We start from the raw sequence: 22,957 nt of genomic DNA, 5'->3' as shown, positions 1-22,957 counted from the left end.
CCACTATCCGCTACCAAGCCAGTTGCTTCCCGAGGGAGGAGGAAGTGAAAGTGCTGTGAGAGAAGACAGAGGAGGGGTAAGAGGGCCGGTATCCATGCTAGGCTAAAAGCTAACCCCAGCAGGCCAGTGGTGCTGGCCCTCTTGCTCTCAAATGTACGTTCCATCGACAACAAGCTGGATGAGCTGCGTCTGCTGAGGGAAACACGCAAGGAATTTAAAGACTGCTGTGTGTATGTCTTAATGGAATCCTGGCTCCATGACAACATACCGGACGCGGCGATACAGCGAGAGGGAATGACATCATTTCGTGCGGACAGGCTCCGCAAGAGCCGAGGAGGAGGTCTGTTTATTGGTGTGTGAATGCTACGGTAGCTGCTAAACACTGCTCACCACTGGCTGAATTTCTCATTGTGAAATGCCGGCCATTCTGTCTGCCGAGGGAATTCACCATCGTGCTTGTAGCAGCTGTTTACGTAGCTCCCAGTGCCATTGCTGAGGCTAATGCTAACAAAGCACTGGGAGGCCTACATGAAGCCATCAGTGAGCTACTGACTACACACCCTGACAGCTCTGTGGTGATTGCTGGGGACTTTAACCACACCAGCTTACAGTCTGTGTTCCCCAAATTCCTGCAATATGTGGATTTCAAAACCAGGGGAGACAACACTGGACTTGGTTTATACCAACACCACACAGGCATACAAAGCAGCCCCCCGCCCCCCGCCCCCATCTTGGCCACCCTGACCACATATCTGTCATGTTAACACCAGCATATAAACCACTGCTTAAACGTGTGAGAGCAGAGAAAAGACAGATAAGGGTCTGGCCAAAAGGAGCAGCCTCAGCACTACAAGACTGTTTTTTGCACACAGACTGGGACATTTTCAAAATAGCAGCCTCCTATGGTGACCATATAGACATTGAGGAGTATGCAGAGGCAGTAATCAGCTGCATAGCCAAATACACAGAGGATGTCACTGTGATGAAAACCTTCACCACACCTGGTTATAAAAAGCCATGGATGACAACAGAGGTGCGTTCACTACTGAAGGCCCGTGACACAGCCTACAGATCGGGGGACAGGAGTACGCTTCGCTCAGCCAGGTCTGCGCTTTCACTAGGGATCAGGAAAGCGAAAAGGGCCTACGCGGGCAAAATACATGGTCACTTCTGTGACACAGGTGACACCAGACAGATGTGGCAGGGAATTAAAGCTCTGACAGACTACAAGATCAGGCAGAAAACTGATGACAGTGATGCATCTCTTCCAAACAGGCTTAACAAATTCTTTGCACACTTCAAAGCATCAAACACTACAACAAGTGAGAGAGCCAGTCCCTTCTTATCATCTGACCAGCCGGCTCCAATCATTGATTCAGAGCAAACACGGAGGACCCTTGCTAGGGTTAACCCACGAAAAGCGGGCGGTCCCGACAACATCCCTGGACATGCACTCAGGGAATGTGCTGATGTATTAGCAGATGTCCTGACAGACATTTTCAACATCTCCCTTAGTCAAGCCATTGTCCCCAGATGCTTCAAAACCTCCACAATCATCTCTGTAGCAAAGAAATCAGTTGTAGCCTATCTGAATGATTACCGTCCCATTGCCCTGACCATAGTGATGAAACATTTTGAACGGCTTGTCAAGCCTCATATCACAGCCAGCCTCCCCTTGGCGCTGGATCCTCTACAGTTTGCTTATCGTCCAAATCGCTCTACGGAGGACGCAATATCCACCACTCTGCACACAGTTCTCTCTCACTTGGACAACAAAGACACTTATGCCAGAATCCTGTACATTGATTTCAGTTCAGCATTCAATACCATCACCCCGCAGAGACTAGTGGAGAAACTGTCGCTGCTTGGCCTTAACACTACCATGTGTCGCTGGATTCTGGATTTCTTGACAGAGAGACCACAGTCAGTCCGTGTTGGCTGTGATGCACCATCAATAACTCTCAGAGACGTGATCAAGGTAGGCTTTTATTAGCTGGAAGAAAGCACTGTCAGCAGCAAGAGACCACCACACAACATCCTGGAGACTGAGGGAGGAGCAGTGCCTCCAATGGCCTTTATACAGGGGTCTGTGGAAGGAGCTACAGGAGCAGTCAGCAGAGGGGCGTGTCCAGACAGGTATATGTAGTTCACCACAGGCAGGAACATCTCTGACTCCATCACACTGAGCACTGGATCCCCACAAGGCTGTGTGCTTAGCCCATTGCTGTTTACAATGCTATCACATGACTGAGCAGCCAGATTCGAAGAGATCCTGATCATTAAATTTGCTGATGATACCACAGTAGTGTGGCTCATTAGCAAAAATGATGAAACAATGTACAGGGAGGAGGTTAAACACTTAGAGAGCTGGTGCAGTGACAACAACTTGATGCTTAATGTCACCAAAACCAAGGAGATGATTGTCAATTTCAGACGGTCTCAGCCTGAGCACACACCCCTCAGCATCAGCGGCTCCACAGTGGAGAGAGCGGAAAATATCAAGCTCCTTGGGGTGCAGATGGACAATCTCACCTGGTCCAGGAACAGCACTGGGATTGTGAAACGAGCCCAGCACTTTCTGAGGAAGCTTAAGCAAGCATCACTCCCCACTAACATCTTAACAACATTCTACAGAGGCGTGGTTGAGAGTGTGCTGACCTTTTGCATCACAACCTGGTACTCCAGCTGCAGTGCTGCCGACAAAAAAGCCTTGCAGAGGGTGGTTAGGGGAGCACAGAAGGTTATTGGGGTCTCCCTACCTTCTATCCAAGACCTCTTTCAGAGTTGATGCCTCCAGAAGACGCGGTACATCATTAAAGACCCCTCACACCCTCTCCATGAACTGTTTGTGTTCTTCTGCCATCAGGTAAACATTACAGGAGCATCAAAACTAAAACCACAAGGCTACCAAACAGCTTCCTCCCACAGACAGTCGGTCTGCTAAATAGCTGCTCTCCCTGACTCTGCTTTGGACACTTCTAACTTGTTTTTAACTGACATGTGGCTGTTGTGTATTACTATTTATTGTTATGTTTATTATTTAGTATTGCATTTGTTATGTTATGATTGCACTGCTCCTGGGAAATGTTGTCTCATTCTGCCCTGCAGAGCTGATGTACAGTTAGAATGACAATAAAGTTTTTGAATCTTGAATCTTGAAACGGGAAAAGTGTCTCCACATCTACCCTACCTAGGTCTTTTAGAATCTAGGATGTTTCAATGGGACTTCCCCCCACCCCATCCTTCTGAACCCCAACCTTTGAATACTGGCCTAGGGACATCAGGTGTTCCTCATCTTTTGCTTTGCCTGAGATCATCCTTGTGAACCTCCTCTGGATCTTTTACTAGGCCAGCACATCCTTGGATCTTTTAGCGTCCTTCGGTCTCGGTCTTGGTCTCGGTCCTTCGGTGGGTAGAACATGAGAAAAGTCAGCTCGTGATGGTGCACTTCCTAGGGTGGCTGTGGAGACCCACATTGATGCTGCAGTCTCTTTCCCGCTGGCTGCATGTGACGGAAGATGGCTATCTGGTTGGAGCAGCCCAAAATAGCTCGAGGGCCCAAAATAGGAACAGTTTGGGAAGACTGAGACTAGAACACTTGATGTTCATTTCCATCTCTTCAAAAATATCTTCATAACTTGCCTTGTGTTGCATTGATTGCATTTCTGAGTTAAAAAAAAATCTTTTTGCCCCATCTGTTTGGAAAAATGACCAGGTGAACTTCCATGCATGGAAAATTATTCACCTGTGGAGAGAAGAAATTTTGTTTCAAACCACCAGCCTGGCTCTGAAATAGGGGTTATAGAAATGATATATTTATAGAGTAATATAGCAAAGAAGTAGGCCATTCAGCTTGACTCATTTATGCTAACCAAGATATTTTCCTGAGCTAGTCCCATTTCTCTCCTTTGAACCAAATGCCTCTAAACCAGGGCTTCCCAACCTTTTTTATGCCATGGACCAATACCATTAAGCAAAAGAGGTCCACAGACCTCAGGTTGGGAATGCTGGCTCTAAGCTTTTCCTAGCATTTACCTGTCTAAATGTAATATAAAACCTGATAGAAAGATGCTCTGAATGAAAATTAAAGTTTTGACTATGTTTTAAGGTTTGTGTAGAAGTTGATGGAAATTACATTGCTCAAAGATTTTGATTCTTCATCTCCTCTACAACATAAAGGTAGTTGTTTATGGACTGTTGAATAGATGTGGCTCAAACAATGGCAACCTCCTCTTGATTCCTTCTAAACCATTGGCCATGTAAGCAACTAAAAAGGTGAGGAAGTATTCTACATACAGAAATGCTTTAATGAGTTGGTGAATACTGAAATACTGCAGGAGAACTTCAGACAAAATAAATCAGAGAATAATGCAAAAGGACAACTGATACATATATGTAATGTGAATGTGTGTGTAATCTATACTATACAGAATCGGCAAAGAAAACAAATTACATCTTTAGCTCAAATGTACTGTACTTTTTCACCTTTGGAAACTAGTGTAAACAATATTTTTGCTGCAAAGCTAAAGTTGAGCATGAGTAGTTCCTAGTCTGGGTTACTTTGCTTTCCTCACCGCTTGCCAAATGTCTTTGCCTGTTCTGATTCTAAGGGTTGCATTTATACTTGTTGATGAGGCATGCTGTTATTGTTTTGGACATTTTTACAGATTATTTGAATGTAACAGGTTAGAACAATTGATATTCCCCATGAGGGGAAGATTTCCGTTGAAGCTGATTCACAATGTATATGCTGAAAGAAACGGGCGAAGTTCAATCTTATTATAGTGATTCGAACTGAATACTACAAATGACTTGAATCAACAATGTATATTGAAACTATTATTAAGCTATCTTTAATGGGATCAATCTATGATGTGCACTCCTCAGCCTTTTGTGTTGGTATCTTGATGCAACAGGAAAAAGGCCTCAAATTCATTTCAATGAGGCAACAATTTTCCTGTGCATTACTTACAAAAGTTAACATATAAATGATCTTGCTCTTTCCTTCTAAAGCAGTGATTGTTAGATTATACTCTTCTCAGAAGATCTCTGAAGAAATGGATGTGCACTTATTTATCAGGGTTATGATCTGAGATCAAAAAGCTGTGAGTGATGTGGGTACAGATTTATCTCTGGAGACCGTAACCTCCCCAAATATTGTTCATTTGCTATAGTAAGTTATACTATCAATTTGGTGTTTTCAGTTAGAAATTACAGTTTTGATACAAATCCAGTGTCTTTTTCCCAGTTGCTATTTTTTTTAATGCAGCTCACGGAAGGCCTGAAAGCTTTTTTAAAGCATTTCTACTGAACGTCGGCGTTCTTTTCCAACTATGCTGTGCTGCCCCCAAGCTGCTGCCTTCCACACCAGCGATGGGCTCCAATTCACAGCGGAGCCGTCTGCATTTTTGATGGGCGTCTCGCCCAACCAATCAGCTGCCCGACTGGTTCTTTGCCTGCGTCAGGGAGGAGGGTGGGCCTTATTCATTCATCCTGCATGCCTTTGCCTTTGGTTGGCTCAGCGTCCTTCACTGCAGCCAGCCTCCTTTAAGTCCCAAAAGTTGTTTCAGTGAGTACTGAGGAGAAAACATCATCACAGCTCCCCCCCCCCCAGAAAACTTGGTGGAATTGTATTGTTTTTGGGGGGGATAATTTGTGTCTGGAGTCTAAATCAGGGACGGACAGTATTTTAGGAAGATGTCTGACATGTCAGTAAATGACCAGTTGGAGGGGATTATATCAGATTTTGAAGGTTTGTGACTCTATTCTAACTGATAACTCGCGTTAATATGTGATTTATGCTGTGGAAGTTTGGAAAATAAAAATATTTTGTGTTCATTTTAACTCTTCTAAAGGTTGCTGTTGATAGTGATGATATATGTGCAGATTTTGTTTCGTTCTTAATTCACCAGAAGAATAATATTTAGATCTGAATTTAAACAGACTAAATCAAATTTATGTATTCGTGTTGTGTGTGTAAGTTTAAGTATATTGGTTAAAAGCAGTCCAATTTAAACCGAGAGCTCGAATCTGTTTAAAAACTGCAGCCTTAGATTTCTGTGCAATGCATCAGAGGGACTCGTATGTTATTTAATCCTTCACAGCAGCATTCCTGGTTGTCATTCCTTAGTATTCTGCTCTTGCTCTGACTTTGCCCTGCACCCCCTCCCCACCCCCTGCAGGATACTACACTACAACAACTGATAATTGTTGCTTCCTTTCTGTCTAATATTGTAAGGAAACTTCTTGTAAAGAGCAGGAAATGGGAATGTTATCTGTTTCTGTGTGCGCTATATTTCTCTCAGGACATAATAGGGAATCCCTCCAGTGCATTTAGGGAACGGTTCAAAGTTTGCTTAAGCAAGGGACTTTTAACCAAACATGGGCTTTGTTGAAATTCGCAAATCATTGTTATCACGCAATACAGAGTAAATGGTTCAGGCGGTTGACAATAGCTGAAAACATAGATTGGGGAGGAGATGGGCGAAACTACTACTTGCTTGATTGCAATATTAGAGCTATTGTGGACAAATTATAAAGGTAGATCTAAAAAAAAGGACTGAAAGGTCAATGATGACGTACTGTGTGTACTGGCAGACTTGCTAATCTGTAAAAAGCAGGAAATTGAATGGCCAGGCATACAAATTGTCACTGAGTGGATCCTGCTGTTTTTTTTCCACCTAATTGAATATATAATAATTTACTTCATTTATTGATGACACTAGCAACAAGGAAACATAATTTAATTGCTCTTTGTGTTCTAGTGTACCAAATGAGTCAATATTGAAACTGTTGCCACTTGCCACTTAATAATATAACCGTGAGTCTGCTACGTAAAAATTTAAATATTACAACTGGAAGTATCTTGTTTCCAGTGCATATAGAATTATCTTCTATAAAGTGCATTTTAAGTACCTCTTAATTGCAACATCATCAATAATCCTGAAATTGTAGACTGGTTACACCTACAGTGAAGAGTTCTACAAGCCCAAGGAACTGTTGTTAAGTTGGTCATAAATACAATTTGCTGCTAGAATGCAGCTGTTAATTATTTGTTTTAATTCCTCAAGATGTCCATTTTGAATGGAGGTTGTTTCTGACAAATGAAAGCTGGCTCATTTTAAAATGACATCTGAAATAATATTCAGATTTCTACAGGCTGCAGTTTAAGGCTGGAGTTTAAGGCTGGACAAATTCTCTGAGAATGTTGGCTGAAATTAAACTTGCAGAGATCTCAGCTTAGGCAAAGACTACTTGGAAAACTAGAAATGGTGTAATTATATTGACCTTTCAGTTCTCAGGATTCCCACAAGTATGACAGAGTAATGAATTAGCATTTCAAGTGTCATATTAACACAGAATGCACAGGGGCTCCTTTGGGTGTGACACAGTCAGCTGAGCAAAATAAAACTTACTGGGTCTTATGAAAGTTAAGGGAGGTATTCTGGGCAAATATTAGGAGTATGTCTACAGCCCCTTCCCCAGAATTATTTCTGATTAAATTAGAAAGAGAAGGCACCCTTTGGTTCTTTAATTGCAGGAACTCTGATACTGCAGTATTAATTCTCTTTTAGACCAATTATCAACCTCAACAACACATTTAAGTCTTGGAGTTGATGTGAGTCTGTTAATGTTCTGATTCCAAAAAGAGTTCCATTAATTCAGTCAATCAGGTATGAAATAATGGACATTTCCCAAGGCCACCCAAAGGACCTGAGGAGACTTTGGAGTATGCAGGCCTCTCCTGCACATGTTCTCCCAGCCTCTTGTCGCCAGTGCAGTCTTCTATGCGGTGGTGTGCTGGGGCAATGGCATCGACATGGGTGATGTGAACAGGCTCATTGAATTGATTAGAAAGGCCGGCTCTGTTAATAGGAACAAACTGGACACACTTGTGGTAGAACAAAGGACCCATGGAAAATCCTGGAAACTCTGAACAATGTTTCTCATCCTCTGCATGCCACCTTGGCTGTACGGAGGAGCACTTTTAGTAATAGTCGAAGACAACTGCACTGCTCCAACTAGCACTATATGAGGTCATTCTTACCCTCTGCTATTAGGATCTATAATGAGTCAATCTATAGCTGGGGAAGTGATGACCCTCTCTTCTGCTTGAGGTAAGTTATTTTTTAATTTTTTCTTACTTTTCCTAGTATTTGTATATCTGTGCACTTGTAATGCTATTGTGACACTGTAATTTCCTTTGGGATTGATAAAGTATCTACCTATTCTATTGTACCCAGAGAGTCAGACTAAATTTTAAAGATGTGTTTTTGTTAGTGATCAAGATGATTGTGCATATTATATGAGTATGGACTTTGATTAGAGGTGGGACAGTTTTTCATTCGAAGTAATTGTTTGTTTAGTCAGTCACGAATGAGGTTATTGCATGCTGACATAACATATAAAATTGGGAACAGGATGTACAGCAGATCATTCAAGGGCTGCCTGTGAGTAAAGCACAGGCTACTATAGAGAAGTGGGGCAGATGTTATGACAGACATCATTCTCTTATCTTTTTTATTGTCCTTCAGTTGAATTCCCTTCCCATTCTGGCCGTTGAACTATAATACCAGCATAGATGCTTATTGGAAACATTCCAGCTTTGCCCTATAGTTAAGACACATCACTCTGTTACTTGCCAGGGGCTCTGAAGCTCTTGGACTTGGTGACAGTGAATGCTTTTAATTGGTTGAATGTGGGCAGCACCACAGCGTAGTGGTTAGCACAACGCTTTACAGTATCGGTGACCTGGGTGCAATTCCACCCACTGTCTGTGAAGAGTTTATACCTTCTCCCCATTGGGTTTCCTCCCAGAATCAATTGGTCATTGTAACTTGAATACATGAATTCAACCAGGGGTTGCTGGGTGGAGTGGCTTGAAGGGTTCTAAATGCCAATTCAGTGTTATATCTCAATAGATAAATAAATAAACAGCATCTTGGAAATGCTATAATTTGATGGAGTTTGCATTGGACTTGACTTCCATGCCACTGCACGTGAAGAAAGGTTGTGTGTATCAGGTGGGGCATCTGCTTTCGATGCTTCTAGACTACAAAATAAGGCCAGTCGGATAAATAGCAATCACCCAAATTTGAATAGCACAGGTACTTTAATAAAACATCCTGAATAACAAGTGAGTTATCAAACTGCAATTGATAGAGGTGAAAATGTTGGAGTCACACTTACAGGGCCATACAGCATAGAAACGTGCCCTTCTGCCCACCACATCTGTGCTGACCCGTCTCTTTCTCCACATTTATTTCATTTGCTTGCAGTAAGTCTGTATTCTTCCCTTAATCCAGATCCTTCCAATCAAATTGCCAGTGAGCTTGTGAATGTCAGGGAATGTGACCACAGTATTCAATGTTGATAACTATAGAGCTAATCACCTTGCTCTGGATCTGATCTGATAAGGCTGCTGCAATTTCTCATCCCTTGAACTCTAATTCCCTGGATAACAAGTATGGTATTTCCCCTGGCCTTTTTGTTTCCTGTACCTGTCAAAGCAATCTAATTGAATCAGCCAATCGGACCCACATCTTCCTTTTCTTAGTGTCATAATGGCAACAGAAATAAGCCTTTTGGCTCAATTTGTCGATGTTGACCAAGATGTTTATTTGAGCTCGTCCCATAGGTCAGCATTTGACCCATATCCAACTTGCTGTTTCCTATCCTAGTAACCATCCTAATGTCTTTAAACATTTAATTGCATCAAACATTATAATTGTACCTGCCTCTATAGGTTGCTCTGGCACATTGTGCCTAGAACCCGCCAAGCTCTGTGTGAACTTCTTGTCTGTCAGGTTCCTTTTTAAAATCTTGCCACTCTTGACTTACACACATACTCCCTAATTTTAGACCCACTTCAAAGTTCAAGGTAACTTTATTATCAGAGTGCATGTATGCCACCGTGTACAACTCTGAGATTCATCTTGCAAGCATACACAGTAAATCCAAGAAACACAATGGACTGCACCCCGCAGGATGGACAAACAGCAATGTGCAAAAGACGCCAGACTGTGAAATACAAGATGAATAAAAATAAACACTGAATATTGAGAACATGAGATGATTAAGATTAGCCCCTTCATTGGACAGGGTTGACCATGAATGTTGTGTCCTAGCTGTCTAGACAAGCCGGTAGGCAAGCCAGGGCAGTATGATACAGTGGGCAAGCTGTTGCCAATGCAGCTGGCTCCCGCTCTCCACACAGCTGATGAATCCAAAGGAATGGCAGAGGCAGATATAATTTGGTACCCGTGGTGTCGCACAAGTTGCCAATCAGATTTAACTCAATGTATGCCTGCCTTCGAGACTCCAGCTCTGGATTTTTCCTCAGGGCGTACTGCCAAAGCCTTCCCCATGAATGGGTAAGGCCACAAGTTCACAAAGGTCTGAGATCAGAGTATTCCTTCTCCCAGGTAGACTGCCAACCACGACTGACAAGTCCCATCTGGCCGAAGCGACTGGTTTACAGGCACCAGTAGCCCACCTTTGCCCTCCTGTCAGTAGCAATTGTTCTGCCAGGCTTAGTAGCTAAGCCGGACATGAAGGCCAGACACTGGACTTGGTTATCAGAGGCAATTTGAGATGCAGGCCACTGGGAGCACTTAATAGGTAATGGGAGCTTATCCCCCATCTCCTCCAGCTATGACAACCTTAAGGAACTTCATGAGATGAAGAATCCTTGATAGTGAGTCCAAAGGAGTGGTAATAACTGTTCCTGAACCTGGTTGTATGGGTTCTGAGGTTCCTATACCACCTTCTGATGGCAGCAGCGAGAAGAGAGCATGGCCTGGATGGTAGAGGTCCTTGGTGGATGCTGCTTTCCTGCGACAGCCCTCCGTTTAGATGTACTCAACGGTGGGGAGACCTTTACCCATGATGGTCTGGTAGTATCCATTTTTGTAGGATATTCCATCCATAACAGGTAATGATGCAACCGGTCAATATACTCTCTACTACACCTTTAAAGAAGTTTGTCAAAGGTTTACTTCATGCCAAATCTTTTGCATAATCTTATCCTAGGAAAATGACTTTGACCATGCACCTGACCTATGCCCCTCAAGATCTAGGGAAAAATCATTCCACCCTATCCAGTCCTGCTAATGTACTTGTAAATCTCCTCTGCACCCTTTTTTGCCAAATGACAGCACTCCTATATCTGGATAACTGGAATTGCACACGATACTCCAAGTATGGTCTCACTAACTTTTTGTACGGTTGTAACATGGCACCCCAATTCCTTGCCCTGACTGATGAAGGTAAGCATCCCAAATTCCTCCTTCACAATGCTTCCAACTTGTGTTGCCACTTTCGGGGAACTGTGTACCTGTATCCCTTGGTCTTTCTGTTCAACAACACTCTCCAGAGCCCAGCCATTACACTATTACCTGACTTTTGTTTATCACCATGCAGAATGTGTTCTAAATATCTTTCACATCTGCTGGTTAGAATGGAGCATATTATAAGCAGACATCACATCCACATGTTGCTAATTACTGTGTCTACACTTTAGTAGGGTGTGGCATAGCTTGCTTGACAGTGGACTGGGCTTAAGCAGGTCTTGGCAATGCTTTACACAGACGTCTACTCCTAGGCTCTACCAGACGCTACTCCCAGACACCAACTTCTAATGTATGTCAATTTATTTTGCAAATACAACATAGAACAGTGCTTCCCAGGAACAGGCCCCTCAGCCCACAAAGTTGTGCCGAACCAATTAAATCAGTAATCAAAAATACAAATACTTTTTCCTAAACTATGCTGGCAATGGAAGGGAATGTGGCAATGCTGAGGTGTGTGGGTCTCCACAGCTATTCGGATTCCCACCCCCCACCCACACCAACCCCATCCTGCCTCACAATGCTATTTCAGAACAGTTGCTATGTCTACAAAAGGAGGTTTACCTACTTTTAGCTGCAGGTAGGGCGTCTGCGAGAACTATTCTGCAGTTTTGTATGGAAATCTTGGTAAAGCTGGTCCTGTTTTCCAATGCTACTCATTTATCTGTCTGCAACTTTGCCTTGCAAACCCTGTGTATGTAAATAAGGTGGTCCCAAACTTGAGGGCATGCAGGCAATTATTTCCTACAAGGCGAAGCCTAACGTCATTAATGGCTGTGATGCTTCACTCCCAGATGAGCTCAGTGTCTTTTGTGCATCTTTGAAAGGGAGAATCAAAACACCACCTCTACGAATCCCTGCAGCAACTGGTGACCTCATCAGAGGCCGACGTCTGAACATCTTTCAAGAGGGTGAATTCTAGCAAGGCATCAGGACTGATGGTGTGTCTGGTTGGGCATAGAAAGCTTGTGTCGTCCGGCTGCCAGGAGAGTTCAAGGACAGTGTTAATTTTTGTCGCCCAGGAAGAGCAGGGTGAGCTGACTCAGTGACTGACACCCAGTGGTATTCACGTCTCCTGAGCTGAGGTGCTTTGAGAGGCTGGTCGTGGCCAGAATTAACTCCAACTTAAGCAAGGACCTGGACCTGTTGCAATTTGCCAATCGCCACAATAGGTCTTCAGCAGATGCAATCTCACTGGCTCTCCACTTGGCCGTGGATCAACTTTCCAATAGTAATGGCTGTGTAATAACTGCTGTTTATTGATGACAGCTCAGCATTCAACACAATCTAATCAACAAGCACAAAAACCTGGATATCTGTACCTTCCTCTGCATAAGGATCCTTGACTACTTCCTCATTGGGAGAATACAGTCTCTGTGGATCAGAAATAACATCTCCTTGCTGACTCTCAACACTGGCGCACCTCAGCGATGTGTACTTAACCCATTGCTTTACTCTCTCTACCCATGACTGTGCAGCCTGGCACAATTCAAACACCATCTATAAACTTGCTGATGGCTCAACTATTGTTGGCGGAATCTCAGGTAGTGATAGGAGGCATACAGGAGTAAGATAGATTTTGAGTGTTGTCACGGCAACATTATTACACTCAACGTTAGTAAGACCAGGGGATTAATTGCGAACTTCAGGAAGGGGAAGTCAAGGGAACACCCACCTTTCTTCATTGAGAGATCAGCATTGGAAAGGGTAAAAAGTTTCAAGGTCTAAGATCCTGGGTGGCAACATCTCTGAAGGTCAATTCTGGATCCCACAATTGCAGTGAAGGCATGGAGGTGACTATACTTCATTAGGAGTTTGAGGAGACTTGGTATATCACAAGGACTCTTGCAAATTTTTACAGGTGTATCTTGGAGAGACTGCTAACTGGTATGGAGGGGCCATTACACAGGATCAAAAAGAGCTGCAAAAAGTTGTAAGCTCAGCCAGCTCCAACACGGGCTGTAGCCTCCCCAGAATTGAGGACACCTCAAAAAGGAGATACCTCGAGAAGGCATCATCCATCATTTAGGGCCCCCATCACCAAGGACATACTCTCTTTGCTACCATTGAGGAGGAGATACAGAAGCCTGAAGACACATGATCAATGTTTCAGGAACAGCTTCTTCTCTGCCATTTTCTCAATGGACAATGAAATAATGAATAGTACTTTACCTTTTTTTTTGCTTTCTTTTTGAGAGTACTGTGAAAATACACAGTATTGCTTATTGTAATGCGATGTGGTGCTGTCTCAAAACAGCAAAATTCACGACTTGTACCAGTGATTTTTAACCTGATTCTCATTCCGTGCTCAGACGAGTCTGAGGTAACAATTCCCCAGCTGTGGAGGCAGAATCCAGGGACAAAGCCAGCTTTCCCATTGCTTTCAATGGAGTAGAAGGGCCACTCAAGGTTAGGTAAATTAATTAGGTCTTTCAACAGTTAGCTTAGTTAAATGGATTATTTGATTTTCACTGCTTTAAGTTTTTTTTTAAACTAACAGTTTAAATGGATCTTAATTTTAATAGGACACAAGAATAGAGCACAGCAAAAGTCCCTTTGGCCATCAGTGATGCCAAATGAAACAAATCCCTTTTCCCTGTATATGGTCCACATTTGCCCATTCTACTAATGTTCTAAATGGTTTAAGATTCATAATCATGTTTAAAATTGATTAATTCTCCCTTGGTGTACTAAACATGCTGTTATGATGTATATGTCCATTTGGATATCCTGAAAGCATTGTGAAACTGTGTGTAAATTTCCTTGTCCACTTATCCTCATTTACCAAATTTATATGTAGTTAGAAACATAGAAAACTTGCATCACAATACAGGCCCTTCGGCCCACAAAGCTGTGTCGAATATGTTCTTACCTTAGAAATTACCTAGAGTTACCCATAACCCTCTATTTTTCTAAGCTCTATGTACCTATCCAGGAGTCTCTTAAAAGACCCTATCACATCCACCTCCACCACCATCACCAGCAGCCCATTCCATGCACCCACCACTCTCTGAGTAAAAAAAAAACTTACCCATGACATCTTCTCTGTACCTGTTTCCAAGCACCCTAAAACTGTGCCCTCTCATGCTAGCCATTTCTGCCCTGGGAAAAAGCCTGTGACTGTCCACATGATCAATGCCTCTCATCCTCCATCGCTCCAAGGAGAAAAGGCCAAGTTCACTCAACCTGTTCTCATAAGGCATGCCCCCCAGTTCCTGATGATGACTGTGTGCAAAGCTCAAAGTTGACTGCTGGAAGAACTGTCAATGTCTAAAGAACTCTTCTCGAAAGAGCCTTAGAAAAGCCTACCCTGGAAGTGAAGGAGAGGGAGCATGCAGCAGTCTCCAATATGGCTGAGCAGATATTGTGCAGTAGTCTGGTGTGGTTAACTCCCTGTGCCATGAATTGCCCAAAACCACTTTGAGGTGCAGTTTAACCGAGAAGTCAATGACTCCAGCCTGTTGTGAAGAATTGATTTGTACCAAACAACTATGAGCACTGGAGGGAGCATCACTTGTTAGGCTCCATGTTTCATGGTACCAGAGGCTGATTCTGACAGTGCTGTGTCCGCGATATCGATATAAGGATATTAGCTGCTATCTCATTTCCATTCCCAGAGTGTTGTGCCCTTAGTATTTTATGTGAGCAAATAGGGAAAGTAACTCGTCTCTTAAAGCTCAACCTTCTGTCAGCAAAGGTTCATTTTATTGTCAAAGTGTGCATATATAATACAACGCTGATAGTCTTCTTCTCCAGAGACCAATGAAGTACAGACAAACCATGGGAATTGTTGAAAGAAGCCATCACCCCCCTCCCCTACACACTCACACAAAAGAAAAACAAAACTTGCAAATGTCAAACCCCTCCCTCACAGCAAAAAAAAACTAACAGATCACCCACATGGAAAATGGCAGCTGGGTCATCAAATATCAAACTCCCCAACTCCCTCCCTCGCACAAAAAACTAACAGAGCGCCCACCTGGAAATCGGCAACTAGAACGTCAACAACCTCAACCCCAACCCTTCCCTTGCCACAAAAAGTGACAAATACATCAACAACCCTCCCCCCCCCTTGCAAAAAAGATCAGCAGCAATTGCATCAAACCCCAGCTCCTCTCTCACAAACAAAAGAACAAGTCGCCCATAAAGAAAAACGCCAGGAGGAACATCGGACCTCAAATACCCAACCTCTCCCTCGCACCAAGTTACATATCGCCCACCCACCAATCAACAAGAAAGACAGAGAGTTATCTGAAACAGACCAATACAAACTACAGTCCAATAATCCCAGAGTTCTCAGAATGTCGAAAGCATCCTCCCATCAGCATCGAGGAGAGCAGCCACATGAACTCAGTCCCTCTGTGAAGAGCGACTGCTGCATTGGGTCCGAACGCCACGTTGACCTGGCTACCGACTGCTGTTGACCCCATGGCCTCCACGCAGAGTGACTGCTGACCTCCTCCACATTCACTTCAATGCTTCAGTCTTCCTCGACGTGGGATTAGATACTTCTACCAACCATGTTCATACCACCCATCAAGAGACCATTTACCCTAAAATAACACCTTTCTTTTTTTCCCACATTCCATTCAAACCAGATTCCACTACTCACCTACACACTGGGGACAGCTGACACTGGCCAATTAATCTTGCAACCTGTACGCCTCCTAGGATGTGGGAGAAAGGCCCACGCAATCACAAGGAGAATGTGCAGACTCTGCAGAAACAGCAGTGGAGATCAGGATCGGCCTCAGTTACTGAAGCTGTGATGTGGCAGCTCTACAATCGTGCTGTCTATGATGCCAAAAGCTCTTTGGAAGTCCAAGTATTTAATATATTATCCATCATTATAGATAAAATATTAATTTGGGTCTCTCAGATATGGTTAGACCAATCTAGGCTGCCTCCCACCAATCAGCTAGTTTATCTCTGTACTGAAACATTCTGAATTTATTTCCTAGAGAACAGTTCACCTAGAATGCTTTCTGTAACAGTGCAGGATCATGTGCAGATCTATGATTTTTTTAAGGTAAAGAATGGTTTTGAAATTGGGAGTATACTGGATTATAGTTGGGGCACCTTCCATGATCTCACATACCTCAGACTTTGGAATAAAAGCTATCCGGACTCGCCAATGTCCTTCACTGACACCTTCAGTATCAATTTTTTCCTTCCCACTAATTTTTGCTCTCACACATTTAGAGTCTGTGCCCCTCATTCAAAGTTCCATTTCAATTAATCTAATAGAACTAAATTATGTGCGATATCCATACTTTGATCTAAGTACAGTGAAACTCGATACTTCATTTATGTCAAAATAATGCATCAGAGGTGGTAGTAAAATACTCTGGATAAAAATCAGCCTGCATCCTTTACATGTGAAACCAGGTGGTATGAAGATAAGACAGAGCCTTAAGTCTGTGGGTTGCTTTCAACTATGGGAAAATCAGAATCATATCGCACTCATATGTCACTTATGGGAATTTGCTTCAGTTGTAAGGCATCAAAGTGTTCAAAGTCTGAGTTTTTTATTCTATTAAATGAGTTTATAATATATGCTGAATAACACGTTGCAAACAATCTCTTGCACACATTAATGTTTAGCTAAGGCCAGTCCAAAGGTTACCATGGTTCAGTGAAATGACTGATTTTTATCTTTTACAGCAACAACTTTTATTAGTGCATGCGGGATCCAAGCATTTAAGTTACTGGAACATGTTGGCTAGAGGCAGTGAGATTATATTCAGAAACTGGCAAGGTACTCTGAAATGAACAGAATGGAGACAATTTGTCAGCGTATGAAGGGGAAGATGGTGGATGTGTGGACCACCATAGTTTCAAAGTGGCCAGAAGAGACCAAGTGGATATCAGCCTTAACCAAATTACTAAAATTCCCTCTGGGTTAGGAGTTCCCAATCTGGTGTTCACAGATGCCTTAGTTCAGGGTTGGGGTCAATGGCATTAAAAATAGTGGGAAGCCCCTGCTCTAAGTACTAGTGTTGCCATGTATTGTGGGAAACAGGAACAGAAGTAGATTGTATAGTATGTTGTACTATCTTTGCTATTCAGTAAAATAATGACTAATCTAATATATAACCTTACCATTTTCCTGTCCACTCCTCACAACCATACAGCTTTTATGTACAATGACTGAGCATTCATAGCTCAGTGAAGGGAAGGGGTGAAGATATTACCAAAGATTCTGAAGTCTCAGCTTTTCCTTATGAGTTCTATTTGACTATTGATTCTAGTACTAATACTCAGAATTCTCCAGAAAGATCAATTAGGGGTGCATACATGATTCCCACACCCTGAGAAATTAACTAGTAAAATGAGGTGGCAGTGGGAGGTCTACAACTGAATTGCCACTCCCAAATCTATTAGTGTACATCAAAATTTAAAGACCTTTTTGATTTTATATTGCGGTACAAGTTACAGTAAAGCAATTTGATGAAATTAGCTTTTTTTCTTTAATTCTGTGAGTTAATATTTATTTGTGAATATCCTCTTCATCCCCAAACAAGAGCCTAAAAGGCATCTCTCCTATATAATTCAGTCATTTCCTGTCAGTATTTTCTGAACATTCTGTAAGGAATTATTCTGCTGTTGCTCAGGAATTTTAATTGAAAAATTAAGTTATCTATGACATGTTAGCCTGATGGATCTGGAGGGATTTACTTGGAGAAATACTTGGTAGCTTTGCTTAACAATTTGCAACTGTGAAATCTTAAAAAAGTTTGGTCAAACCTAATTAAAAAGGTTGGCCAGTCAATCCACAAATAAACTATGGGAGTAGCTGCTATTAAACGCAGCATTTCTTTTGTGTAATGCCGTGAAATACAGCATGTCTTTTTACATTTGCCTTGTGAAATATGGTAACAGTTTCTGTCAATTGCTCAAAATGACCATTTATTCAAAGTTCAGAAGCTTAATTCTGATCATAAAGAAAGCTTAATATCATGTGTGCAGGTGGTAATCTTGGGTTTTGCCTACCTTAGAGAGTATAGTTTCTTGTAACTTTATTTTAAAATCTTATTCTCATATCTGTTACGTTTTCCACTTTTCCTACACTGCAACCATGTTATTACAAATGGACAGAACAGAACTAATTTGGGATTAGGGAAGAAAAACTAATTAATTTAAAGGAGACATGTATAGTGTGTGTAATAAATTTGACTGGAGAGGGTGGGTTGCATTTTAGACTCTTGGTGTGGTACAATTTCTACTGTCTTGAGTATTATGAATATAATTAACTTTTAAGAGGTTTTAAAAATATTTTTTGTTTAAAAATGGACTTATCTGGCGGTAGTATTGAACGTGAGCTGATTAGTGTATCATGCTATGTAATTGCTCCCAGAAGTTTGAAGATGCCTTCTAGATTTGCCCTTACTTCACTTAAGTATTTACTTAAATGCAAATAATGTAGGTTCCATTTTCTTCCATTGATTTGTGTGTTGAATTAATAGCTCTTCACATCTTTGTTGCAATTGTGATATGTTGTCAGGCTTCTAAATCTGACTTCCAAAGAACTGAAGGAGCTAGCTTTCAATCAAAGGCTTTTGACTAAGGCCGAGAAGCCCATGCAAAGTCATTGAGTAAGCCAGTTGGGCGTAGCTTGGAATGAACAGGTTGAAGGGTCGTGCTTTTATTACCACTTCAAGGGATCTGAGATCATATTAACTTGGAATGGTTTAGGATTTGGAAGGATGTGGGGCATGAAATTTCAGAAATTTGATGGAAAAAGAAATGACTTTTCAAGCTATCCCAGAAAATGTAATTTGTAAGAGCCCCATCATGAGCCCATGACTGCTAAATGACTTTAGCACCCAGCAAGGCTAAAATGTTTGAGAAGTAGAACACAAGTGATACTTTCTGGACTTGTTTATTTGATCAGACGATGAGTCAGGGGAGGAGCACTGAGTCATAATAATTCTGCCTTTTTGGCCATAAAGTGCTGGCTTCCATGGAAAAAGTTTGGCAAAAGTCCCTTCCTTTTGCGAATATCCAATGCAATAAAATCAATTTGAAATTGGCCGTTATCTCTTTCCAGTTGCTGAAGTGGTTAAATATTTGTCAGGAAGCCAGAATACTGATTCAGTAGTCCACAGGACTTATTGCTCCCTGAATAAGGAGCATGATTACAGCCCAGGAAAGGGAGACATTTGAGTCCAAATGTTCAAGTTGTTAGGGCAGGTAAACATTTTCATCTTTAGCTTGATTAAATTACTTGTATTTCCAAGATTGCAATGCCAAACCGTAGCCCAAAAGAAAGAAAAAAAAATAGGTGGTGAGGTTCTGTGGAAATGATCTCTTCCCCTTTGTTTTATCACATGCTTGAAATATTCTGCGTCTCTTACAAGGGTAAAATGTTGCCAAATATCATTATGTCAAACGACCTCTCACTTAGTGTGATTGTCAGTATTTTAATTTCAGGAATTGCATAAACAAGATTTGTTTGTATCTATAGACGATTTGATATGCAGGTATAAAAAAGCAATCTAATATTCTTTCCACTCTGTCTTTATCCTCTCATGCATTGAAAGCCACAGTGAACAAAACACTCTTCTGTGATTGGTTTAATTCTTTATATTCAATGTGTCATGTGGTTTTGATGTTCCATCACCATCTGGATTGTTTTAAATACTTCTATTTTTTTAATTGTTTGTATTTTGACATGGCAATTGTCATTTCATGGTGATTTCAGATTTGGTTTAAAAAATTGCAATCTCAAAATGATACTTCAGTGTTTACCTTGAAGGATCATTATTTAATCTGAAATGGAACAATATCCCTTAACTAACACAAAAAAAGAGCCCACTTGCTATTGGACACCATGCTCCCTGTTCTGTGGAAAAACCTTGCTGGGATCTTCATTATTGGCATTAATGCAGCAGTTTGACATCCAGAAGCTTCTTGTTTCAGGCTGGTGTCTCATTTCATTTCAGCTTGCTGAGATGAGCAGCTTCATAGTCACAAGAACTGGAAAATGCATAAATGCTGAAATAAGGCTCATCTTTTGCGCCTGATTTCTGTCTGTCTGCCAACTTAAAGCATAGCAGAACAATTTGAAGTGCTAATGTTTTACTGTCAGTATTGTGAGGTGATGGAAAGTACAGTCTCTGCATGATAATGTTAAAATCTTGATGGGGCATGGCATTAATACAGTTGGTGCTTAAATTTCACTGTACAGTAGACTTGTAGGCCAGTTAAGGACCAGTAGCAGTCTAGATATATACCCAGCTCTGAAGGTGGTGGTGAAGTGTGGACTTGAACGGCTCCTTGTTGAGATGGTATCCCACAGTGGTTTAGGTTGGAAACTCCAGGATCTTCAGCAAGCACAGATGAAATAGATGGATAAGGTCTTCATTGAGTGTGGTATTTAACCTGAAGAGAGCCTGCAGATGGTGGCATAACCTTGTGTTAGTTTTGTTTTTCTCAGTGGTTGAGCTAGCAAAGGAACATGGGCTGGCTATTCCAGGGCAGCTTTTAATTTGAATTCCTCCACTTTTGGCATGAGTCTGGTATGCTCATAGCAACATTATTTTTAACTTAGCAACTTCTAGATATTGTGCGTAAATTTGACTTAACTCATTTGTTCTGCTACGCAAAGCAGTCTTTGTGTGAAAACACTGAAAGTGCGGATTTTTGTTTCTGAGACTGGGTGTTGCCACTGGAATTCTAATGGATCAAGTCCAAATTCTGGATTATTTTAAACATTGGACAACATGGAGAGTAGTCTCAGCTGAGCCGTTGGTCAGGATTTTTATTTTTCCATTCTCAGGCTGTTATTTGCCTTGAAAGAGCTAGAAGTTTCAAATGGGGAAGAGAGCTGATGAAAAAGGAAGTGCTACTGAAATTATCCTGGGAAGGGAATCGATCTACCCAATGAACTTCAAAGCCTCTACACCGTGACAAATGGAACATATGTTAAAAAGTTTTACTTTGGTTTCTTTTTTTTTCAAATACTTTCGCCAAGTGTTACTGTTCATTTTGAATGGGACTGCCTGGGTTTGCCTTGTAGGTACTGGCAAGTTCCAGCATCCCATCAAGATGCTGAGGCCTTGGACTTCCAAGTACAATTCTGCCAATAGATTTTAAGCTGGACCATTAAGTTGATCAGGGAGTTTATGGTTGTGAGAAATGCAAGTAATTTTTTAAAAAAATATCTGTATTTATGGTATTATTTCTCAATATATGAAGTCTATTTTGTAAACATATTTAAAAACATATCATTCTTATTAATAAGTGATACTGCATATGCAGATCATTAAAAGAAAAGTGCGACTTGCCTTTGGTCACAACCCTACTCAATTCAAGGGTTTGTTTTGGGGAGTACAGCTGGCAGAATTCTGAAACGCAGTCTGAGGCTTGAGTATATTTTGTGGGATGTCAGAACTTGCTGACACTCTCAAGGTAAACCCTGGTTATTCCATGCAAAGCCTACAGCAACACTCAGCAGAGTGTACATTAGAAGCAAAACCAACAGTGTAAAATCTCTTAATATCTGTTCCATTCGTCCCAAGATTTTAGACAAGCGTATCTTAGAGATTCTGAAACTTTGTTAGCTGTAGTGCATGGCAAAGCCAGTGAGTGTAGCTTTACCACTAGTCAACTTTCAGAGAGGTCTGAGACTGGGCTTGTGGAAGCTCCGGCCTTTGTTCTAGATCACCTATAATGCTCAGGGTCCTGTTTCTGGGCTCCAGGTTGGTCTCGGGTATGGAATTGCCTTTATATACTGCATGTGGGCAAGCATCGATGTGATTCAGTATCATCTAGTCCATTGATTCATAGAAATATTATGACATAGGAGGCCACTTATCACTGATTGTAGTTTGTTTAATGTCATTTCCATTCCACAAGTGTAAAGGAGAATGAAAGAATTGTTACTTCAGATCTGATGCCACACAAAAACATAAAGAACATAATAATAAGAAAACATAATATAAATACATAAGACAGCTTCTATACATATGATGCTAGGCACAAAAGTGTCTGTATACAAGGTGACTGAGAGGAAATGATAAAATAGTGGTGGTGGGAGGTCCAGAGGGGTGGGTTTGTGAGTAGAGGTGTTTATCAGCCTCACTGCTTGGGAAAGTAACAGTTTTAGAGTCTGGCGTAACTGGTGTACATGCTTCATTGCCGTCTCCCTGATGGGAGCCGGACAAACAGTCCATGAGCATGGTGAGTCGGATTCTTCTTGATGTTACCGGCCCTTTATCAGCACTGTTCTGTATATATTGAATGTCCTTGATGGTGGGTAGGTGGGTGCTGGGCAGTTTTGAGTACCTGTTCCGGACACTCCCTGTTCACTGTAGTGTCGTTTCTGTACCATCCAGTGAGGCAGCATGTTAAAATGCTCTGTCCTGCACTTCTGTAGAATGACGCGAACATTGATGTGCACAGTCCAGAAAGTAGAGGTGTTTGTGAGTGTTCCTGATTGTGTAGAATGTGTTCTAGGTCCACGAGAGTTTGTGTGCGCTCCCAGAAGTTTAAAACTGTTAACAGTTTCCACTGCTGTGCCACTGGTGTAAAGACAAGTGCGGGTGGTGCAAGGTCTATTGAAGTTAATATCCAATTCCTTTGTCTTGTTGACATTGAGGAAGAGG

General features: G+C 41.8%; 1 protein-coding gene and 1 long non-coding RNA gene across 5 annotated transcripts in view; one reads left to right on the top strand and one right to left on the bottom strand.

Moving 5' to 3' along the window:
- Window positions 1–16,096, bottom strand: part of LOC132380097 (uncharacterized) — a 42,416-nt gene extending 26,320 nt beyond the window's left edge. Inside the window, exon 1 of the long non-coding RNA XR_009507640.1 lies at window positions 15,961–16,096. This is a non-coding gene — a long non-coding RNA (uncharacterized LOC132380097). The remainder of the gene's footprint in view (window positions 1–15,960) is intronic.
- Window positions 1–22,957, top strand: part of LOC132380096 (septin-9-like) — a 307,781-nt gene that overhangs the window by 157,514 nt on the left and 127,310 nt on the right. Inside the window, exon 1 of one of the 4 annotated variants that reach the window (XM_059948654.1) lies at window positions 5,560–5,752. The exons of the other annotated variants lie outside the window; for them this stretch is intronic. Within the exon in view, the coding sequence (XP_059804637.1) occupies window positions 5,698–5,752 (55 nt within the window). The 5' untranslated portion in view covers window positions 5,560–5,697. Of the gene's footprint in view, window positions 1–5,559; window positions 5,753–22,957 lie in introns of those variants that run through there. 4 annotated transcript variants of the gene reach the window in all.

This window comes from Hypanus sabinus, chromosome 23, assembly GCF_030144855.1.
Source record: "Hypanus sabinus isolate sHypSab1 chromosome 23, sHypSab1.hap1, whole genome shotgun sequence".
NCBI classification, from domain to species: Eukaryota; Metazoa; Chordata; class Chondrichthyes; order Myliobatiformes; family Dasyatidae; genus Hypanus; species Hypanus sabinus.
Note: the sequence above shows the minus strand (reverse complement) of the source record. Positions and strands in the feature narration are given on the sequence as shown.